We start from the raw sequence: 9,310 nt of genomic DNA, 5'->3' as shown, positions 1-9,310 counted from the left end.
TAATACTCATATATATATATATATATATATATATATATATATATATATATATATAACATTAAAAATATCCCTATTGTTTATATTTTAAAAGTGAAATACACTTTCTTACGCTTAAATTTATGATATAAATATTAATTATAAAGTGCTATATATAAAAATAAAAAATTATGTGGTGCGTATGTAAATGTTCTAAAATTAAAACGGCAATAAAGTCATTTGACTCCTGGTGATTGATTAGGTGCATATTTCCATGGTGGGGTCCAACAGGGTGAGAGTGACGTGGCTAACGGAGGATGACGCGCCTGCAACGGTGGATTACGGGTCGAAGCAAGGAAACTACGGCGAGTCGAGCACAGGCTCTTCTTCGTCTTATACATTTTCTGCACTTTACACGTCGGGTAATATCCACGAGGCGGTGATTGGACCGTTGGATCCGGATACGGTGTACTATTACACCTGCAGCGGTAATCCTACGCGGGAGTTCTCGTTTAAAACTCCTCCAGCTAGTCTCCCAATCACATTCGCCGTTGTCGGTAATCTCACATATTCTCGCTTTGTTAATTCGTTACATTGTGATTTTTTTTTTTTTATGAAATTCAAAATTTTCATTTATAAGTATAAGTATGTTAATGTGAAAATTTAGATGTTAAAATGTAAATATAGATAAGAATTGTGTGGTGTGTAATTAAATGCCCCCATAAACACCTTAAGGGGGTGTTTGCCTGTTTGGTTCCATATATTCTACCCTACTTATGCATGCAATTAAGTTCATTCCACGTTTTAAAATTCAAAATACTGATATTTTTGATATGATATGAAAGATTTATACAACATAAAAGTAGAAAAAAAGGCAAATTTTAAGTGTTAGATGTATAAATACATAAAATTTAGGTTCTATGTATGCAAATACCCCTAAAATCTATTAATTTTCCAACACATAAAACATCTAAAAATTATAGTTTGCAGGTGATCTAGGACAAACGGGTTGGACCAACTCAACGCTAAATCATATCTCTCAATCCAACTATGACATGCTCCTTCTTCCCGGCGATCTCTCTTACGCTGATCTTGACCAGCCACAATGGGACTCTTACGCCCGCCTCGTCGAGCCACTGGCCAGTAGCCGCCCATGGATGGTCACAGAAGGCAACCACGAGATCGAGACCATACCTCTCATCGAATCCACCCCCTTCAAACCTTACAACGCTCGATACCATATGCCACATGAAGAAAGCGCCTCACCTTCAAATCTTTTCTACTCATTTGACACAGCAGGTGGTGCCATACATGTCCTTATGCTCGGCTCATACACTGATTTTGACACCGGCTCGGATCAATTCCAATGGCTGCAGGCTGATTTAGCCAAGCTTGATAGATCCAAGACCTCATGGTTGTTTGCGTTGATCCATGCACCATGGTACAATTCTAATAAGGCACATCAGGGGGATGGCGAGGACATGAGGGAGGCCATTGAGGAGATTCTTTATGCTGCCCGCGTAGATGCAGTTTTTGCTGGTCACGTCCACGCCTATGAGCGCTTTGTATGTCTTGTTTCTATTTGCTAATATTTCACGTAAATATAAAATGAGGGTTTCTTATGTAATATGTTTACTTTGCATGATGCAGAATAGAGTGTATGACAATAATGAGGACCAGTGTGCGCCGGTGCACATCACGATTGGTGATGGAGGAAACAGGGAAGGGCTTGCGAGCAAATACATTAAGCCGCAACCAAGCATTTCTTTGTTCAGGGAGGCGAGCTTTGGACATGGGCAGCTATATGTTGTGAATAACACTCATTCGTTGTGGAGTTGGCACCGGAATGATGATGATGAGGCAGTGGTTGTTGATAGCGTGTGGATTACTAGTCTTCTTTCCAATCCTGCTTGTCAGAAAAAGATGTGAATGTTGACAAAAAAAAAAAATTGAAATAATGTTAGTTAATTTATATTTGTGTGCTTGTATGCAAATTCAATGATGTAAAGGAATTAAAGAGTTATTTTTTAATTGGGATAATTACATACAGACCTCCTTTGCACTACCAAATAAATGTATTTACACCTGTCAAAATCAAATTATTTAGAATTTGATAAAAAAATAAAAATATGGGTTGGGAATTTAGCATGAATTTTGATATTTGAGTGAGAATTTGAAAAATGGATGAAAGAGGATGGTTAATTTTCAAATAGCAAGTTTCGGGTGGTTTGTATGTAATTGTCCCTTTTTCAATAATAATGTATGACCTTATAACCTTATAAGCAAGGTAAGGAGGATGGAGGAATTAGAATTTTTGAATAATTTTATTGATTTTAAAATGTATCACTGAAAAATAAATAGATAGAATTCAATAGCAATAGTTATCTATATAAAATAAATATATATATATAATAATTTTTTTAAAAAATATTTTTCATAAATTAATTCTCAATAACCTTACGATGAGAGAACACTCATGAGAATCTATAATGTTACCAAGAGGAATCTCCAACCAATTAACATGCCGCCATGATAACTAATAGATCGTTGATGATATAAAATATGAGAGGGGTCTTAGAAAGAGGATTGAGAGTCAAAACCAAAGTTTTGAGAAAAAGATGCTCATAAGCCATATGTTAGGAGGAAGGGCTTTGAGAGGAGCTCAAGAAAAGAGCATTTCTAAAATTTATATAATCGCAAATCACATAATAATTAGAAAAAATTAGTCCTAGCCAATTGTCAATAATTTATCAATGACCTCAATATGGAAAAAAGTGTCATGCTTTCATATATATGCCACCAAAGTTTTTTTAGGATGCTATCATAAATATTTATCTTCTTTTTAAACAATATTCATTATCTATATAAAAGGCGACTACTAGAAGAAAATGGTTTTGATTGCTCATTTAAACCTATTTTTAATCTAAAAGATGGAGAAGTGGATAGAAAGAGGGGGAGTGAGACAGAGAGAGAAAGAGGTAGAGAGAGAGAGAGAGAGAGAGAGAGAGAGAGAGAGAGAGAGAGAGAGAGAGAGAGAGAGTATCTCATAGCTTTAAGAAATTCAAGAATCTTGTATTTTAATGAGAGAAGTGGTCAATGGAGTTAGAGAGTTATAGAGACGGGAGCATGGTTCAATGAAGCACTACATTCCTCCTTACTTCTTTGTTTATAAAACTTATTTATTTCTCAATATGAGAATAATGATTCAGATTAACAATCTCATTTCACTACATAGAGCTAGACATGTCCATTGAATTGCTTTTATTGTCTTATTGACACAAATACATCACAAGAAGAGGGAGACTTTAATGTCTAATATATTATTTTTTCTATTTTATAATGGTATCTCTTCCTCTCTTGTCGGCCACCGCTCGCCGCTTGCTGTTTGCTTGTTATATTTTTATTTATGACTCACATTTATTTTAATAACTTCTTAGATTTATTTTGATAACTCAAGTTATTAATTTTTATTTATTTTCATAACTCATAACTTATGTCATAACTTATGACAACTCATGACATTTATTTTGATAACTTAAGTTATTAATTTTCTCAACTCATAACTTATATCATAGCTTATAATAACTTATTATTTTTATTTTTGTAACTCATGATAACTTAAGTTATTAATTATCTTAACTCATAAATTATGTCATAACTTATTGTCATAACTTATGATAAATAACTTATGATATTAATTTTATAACTCATGTAACCTCCTAAATGAATAAGGGTTACTGACTTATGTTATAGATTTTAATAATAAAAAATCAATTAATTTATTAAATTATCATAAATCCTATTGGTTTGTAACTCACTTGATGGATGGTGGTTAAATATAGTATGAATTAGAAAATGAGTTCTCTCTCCTCCCAACACACCCCATACATTTCCCTCAATCATAAAATACAGAAAGTTTCAAGGGATTAGAGAGAGAAACTTCATCTCTTCAAGTAAAAAAATTTCTTCATCATGAATACATGTATGCGTTATTTTATTATAGATATGTAAAAATCATGAATTTAAAAGATCTTGGTTATTATATATTTTTTGAAATTTGTGGCATAAAGTTGAAACATGAATTTCTAACATGTGGTATCGGAGCCTTGATTACAAAATTTATTATTTTTCATATAATTTTATTTATGTCAATTGTAATAGATTTTCACTGTGAATTAGATCTTGAATTAGATCAATAAAATTAAAGTAAATTGATGTGATTGAAATTATTATTTATTTAATGTCTATGTTATGTTTAATTTGTTCGTCACCAAAGTAACCAAAAAAGTTTAATAGACGTTAAATTAAATAATTCAATTACTCACGAGTATATGATGTTTGTTATGAAATAATTTAATATTTCATTACAAAAAATTTAAATTCATTGATTATAAATTTTTTTTAGATCGCCCAAAGGTTGATCACTTGTTTTATAATCTTTGAATATAATTGTAGTCTATTTATATACTTAGTTAAGAGATGTTTATATATCCAAAGATAATAGACATGTCTAATTTGAGTATAAACAATTATTAATTATATTAAATTTAAGCATCAATTATGATTATTATTGTGTATTGTTATATCACCCAAAGAAGATTTCAATACATTATTATTATTATTATTATTTTAATCTGATTTTATATGAATATCTATGTAAGTATCTATGTAAGTTTAATGTTCGAAGCATTAATGTACGAGCATGTTTTATTTATTTGCAGTAACTATTCATGTTTCTCTTCATTCGCAGGCTACATCTATTCAAACTTTCAATGAGCTTAATTTCTCTGAATGACGTGAGCAAGTCCAGTTTCATCTTGGTGTTCTGGATCTTGATTTGTCACTCACGACTGAGAAACCCCCGCTCTTACTCATTCTAGCAGTGCCGAGCAAATATCTTTCTATAAAGCTTGGGAAAAATTAAACAGATTAAACTTAATGTTTATGTGAATGACTGTAGCAAATAACATAAATTGTACATTTTCTAACACTGAAAGTGCTAAGGAATTTATGAAATTTGTTGAGAATTATTCTCAGCTTGACTCTGCTGATAAGTCTCTTGCTGAGACATTATTGAGTCCATTAACCAACGTAAAATTTGATGGTTCTTGTACTATGTATGAGCATGTCGTTGAAATGATGAACATAACAACAAGACTTAAGATCATGGGAATGGAAGTGAATGAAAATTTTCTTGTGCAATTTATCATTAACTTCTTGCCTTCTGAGTATGGTCCCATTTCACATGAACTACAATACTATGAAAGATAAGTAGAATGAGAATGTGAATGAACTACAGCTCATTCAAGAGGAAACAAGGCTTAAGAAAGGAACAAATCACTCAATTAATCTCATGGGTCACCAAAGATGGGTCATCAAAGAAGAGCTTCATGGGTCACCAAAGAAGAGCTGTAAAGAAACCTAGAAAGAAGAATAGAAATGAAAAATAAGGACCACTAAAGATTAATGTGTCATCTGCTCCAATTCACAAAGAGGAACATAAAGGAATTAAGTGCCACGTTTGCAGAAAGCCTGGACACTATCAAATTGAGTCTCAAAAGCGCAAAAATTGGTTCGAAAAGAAAAATAAACCTTGTGTTTCTGTATGTTTCAAAATAAATTTGGCAGAAGTTTCTTATAATATCTGGTGGATTGATTATGGTTACCACTCATGTTTCTAATACGATGCAGGGATTCCTTACAACCCAAATCATAAACCCAAATGAAAAGTTTGTCTTCATGGGAAACCGGGTCAAAGCGCTAGTAGAAGCTATTAGAACATATCGATTGATTTTATATACTAGACATCATTTAGACTTTTTCAAGCACTTTATGTCTCTTCTATTTCTCGTAATTTGATTTAGTTATCTAAACTTGATTCTATTGGATACTCATTTAAATTTGAAAATAGTTGTTTCATTTTGTTTAAACACAATCATCTCGTATGTTCTGGTATTCTTTATGATGACATATATAAGTTTAAACTTGATAAGCTTTTCTCTGAGACTTTGATGAGTTTGCATCATAATATTGGTACTAAACATAGTTTTATGAATGAAAGTTCAATTTATTTGTGGCATAAACGTTTGGGTCATATAACCAAGAAAAGAATTGAAAGATTAGTAAAGAATGAAACCATTAATAAATTAGATTTTACTGACCTTGGCATCTGTATGAATTGTATTAAAGGAAAACACACAAACCACACCCTTAAGAAAGCCGTCACAAGAAGCACACAACTCATTGAAATTATACATACTAATATTTTTGGACCTTTTGATGTTCCATCTTTTGGTGGAGAGAAATATTTTATCACCATTATTGATGATTTTTCATTATTGATGATTTTTCATGATGATTTTTCACGTTATGGGTATGTCTACTTATTGCATCAAAAATCTCAAGCTATAAATGTCTTAAAGGTGTATATAATTGAGGTTAAGAGACAATTAGACAGAAAAGTGAAAATTATAATGTCTAATATAGGCGGTGAGTATTATGGAATTTACAATGAATCTGGATAATGTCCAAGTCCATTTGCTAAATTCCTTCAAACTAATGGTATATATGCTCAATACACTATGTCAGGAACATCACAACAAAATGGTGTTGCAAAAAGGTGAAAATCGTACTATAACGGAAATAATTAGGAGCATGATGAGTACTTCTTCTTTACACTCATCATTGTGGATGCATGCTTTAAAGACCGCTGCATATTTGTTAAACAGGATTCCTAATAAGGCAGTTCCAAAGACTCCTTTTGAACTACGGACATGAAGAAAACTTAATTTTAAGGCACCTACGTGTTTGCGGTTGCCCGGTGGAAATAAGGTTATATGATTCACATGAAAAGAAACTGTACTGAAGAACAACCAGTGGTTTCTTCATTGGTTATCCTTAAAAATCTAAATGATATAGATTTTATTGTCCTAACCACAGTACAAGAATTATTGAAACTGGAAATGCCAAGTTCATTGAAAATGGTGAAGTAAGTGGGAGTTTGGAACCACATAAAGTGAAGATCCAAGAAATTAAGGTTCAAGTTCCTTTACCCAAAATTTCTTCTCAAGTTGCTATTCCTACAGTTATTGAACAGTTTGACAACTTACAAGAATAACAAATATATGATCAAATACCTCACAATGAAACTGTCACTAATGAACATACATTAGATGAACCACAAAAAGTAGTACCTATAAAGTTTCAACGACAAAACGGTCTGCTATTTCCGATGATTATGTGGTTTATCTACATGAATCAAATTTGACTTAGGAGTGAATGAAGATCCAGTTTCATTTTCACAAGCCATAAAAAGTGCAAATTCTTCTAAATGGTTAGATGCAATGAAAGATGAGTTGAAATCGATGGATCACAACGAAGTCTAGGATATCGTCGAATTGGCTGAAGGTTGTAAAAAAATTGGGTGTAAATGGGTCTTTATGACTAAGCGCAACTCGAATGACAACATTGAACGATATAAAGCCAGACTTATTGCCAAATGTTTCACTCAGAAATATGACATCGACTATAAATAAACTTTTTCTCTGATTTCTAAGAAAGATTTATTTAGAATTATCATGATACTAGTAGCTCATTATGATTTGGAGTTACACTAAATGGATGTGAAAACTACATTTCTGAATGAGAATTTAGATGAAGAGGTCTTCATGAGTCAACCTGAAGGATTTTTGGTTGAAGGAAAGGAACACATTGTGTGTAAACTTAAGAAATCAATAAATGAACTTAAGCAAGCTTCCCGACAATGGTATCTTAAGTTCAATGATACCATCACGTTCTTTGGATTTAAAGAAAATACTGTTGATCAGTGTATATATTTAAAGGCCAGTGGGTGCAAAATCATATTTCTCATTCTGTATGTTGATGACATCTTGCTGACTACTAATGATCATGGCTTATTATATAAAACCAAGAACTTTTTCTTTAAAAACTTTGAAATGAAAGATATGAATGAGCCATCCTATGTGATTGGAATTGAAATATTTTGTGATAGATCACAAGGTTTGTTAGGGTTGTCTCAGAAAACATATATCGAAAGAGTTCTTAAGAGATTCAATATAGAAGGGTGCTCAACAAGTGTTGCTCCAATTCAAAAAGGAGATAAATTCAGTCATATGCAGTGTCCAAAGAATGATTTGGAATGTAAACAAATGGAAGAAATTCCTTATGCATCTATTGTTGGAAGCTTAATGTATGCTCATACTTGTATCAGACCAGACATTAGCTTTGTTGTCGGGATGCTGAGCAGGTATCTAAGTAATCCAAGAATAGATCATTGGAAAGCTGCAAAGAAAGTTTTGAGGTATCTACAAGGAACAAATGACCACATGCTCATTTATAGAAGATCTAAAGATCTTGAAGTGATAGAATATTCAGATTCAAATTTTGTTGGATGTGTTGATAACAGAAAATCAACATTTGATTTTCTGTTCCTTTTGTCTGAAGGAGCAATCTCATGGAAAAGTGCGAAGAAGACTATCACAGCTGCTTCCACTATGGAAGCTGAATTTGTGACTTGTTTTGAAGCTACAATTCACGGTTTATGGCTGCAGAATTTTATTTTAGGACTTAGAATTGTCGACAGCATTGCCAAGCCGCTGAAAATTTATTGTGATAACTCTGCAGTAGTTTTCTTTTCCAAAAACGACAAGTATTCCAAAGGTGCTAAACACATAGAATTAAAATACTTTGCCGTTAAGGAAGAAGTTCAGAAACATAAGGTGTCAATTGAGCATATTAACATTGATCTCATGATTGCAGATCATTTGACGAAAGAGTTGCCACCGAAGACATTTAAAGAACATGTCGTGAGAATGAGCATTACCAAAACCCTTTATTAGTTTTATGCTCTTTATACTTTGATACTTTGAGCTCAATTTTTCTTGTTTCTGATATTTATAAATCTAATTTTTATCGTTAGTGTACACTTTATGTTACATAATGTTCAACAAGATTTGGTCTTTTAATAGACATTATGAGACCATGATGTTAATTCTCATTATGCTAAGTATGTAATTGATATTGTGATACATGGAAGGAACTATATCGATAAATTGATGCACAACCGCTATGATTCATATTAATTTTATGCTTATTAAATAATTTATGATTTAACCAATATAAAGAAGGATTTATCTTACATTTTGTGTAGTATGTTATGCACTGTTAAAATTAAGTAAGCCAAATGAGAGAATGTTATATCTTTATTTATGGCTCACATTTATTTTAATAACTTATGAGATTTATTTTGATAATTTAAGTTATTAATTTTTATTTATTTTCTTAACTCATAACTTATGTCATAACTTATGACAAC

At 31.9% G+C, this 9,310-nt stretch overlaps 1 protein-coding gene across 1 annotated transcript in view; it reads left to right on the top strand.

The window, feature by feature from the left end:
- LOC110025395 (probable purple acid phosphatase 20) overlaps window positions 1–2,022 on the top strand; it is a 3,244-nt gene extending 1,222 nt beyond the window's left edge. The window contains exons 2-4 of the mRNA XM_020725852.1: window positions 239–533; window positions 967–1,541; window positions 1,627–2,022. Coding sequence (XP_020581511.1) covers window positions 251–533; window positions 967–1,541; window positions 1,627–1,905 — 1,137 coding nt within the window. The 5' untranslated portion in view covers window positions 239–250 and the 3' untranslated portion in view covers window positions 1,906–2,022. The remainder of the gene's footprint in view (window positions 1–238; window positions 534–966; window positions 1,542–1,626) is intronic.
- Window positions 2,023–9,310: the final 7,288 nt, after the last annotated feature.

This window comes from Phalaenopsis equestris, unplaced genomic scaffold, assembly GCF_001263595.1.
Source record: "Phalaenopsis equestris unplaced genomic scaffold, ASM126359v1 Scaffold000297, whole genome shotgun sequence".
In the NCBI taxonomy this organism is placed as follows: domain Eukaryota; kingdom Viridiplantae; phylum Streptophyta; class Magnoliopsida; order Asparagales; family Orchidaceae; genus Phalaenopsis; species Phalaenopsis equestris.
Note: the sequence above shows the minus strand (reverse complement) of the source record. Positions and strands in the feature narration are given on the sequence as shown.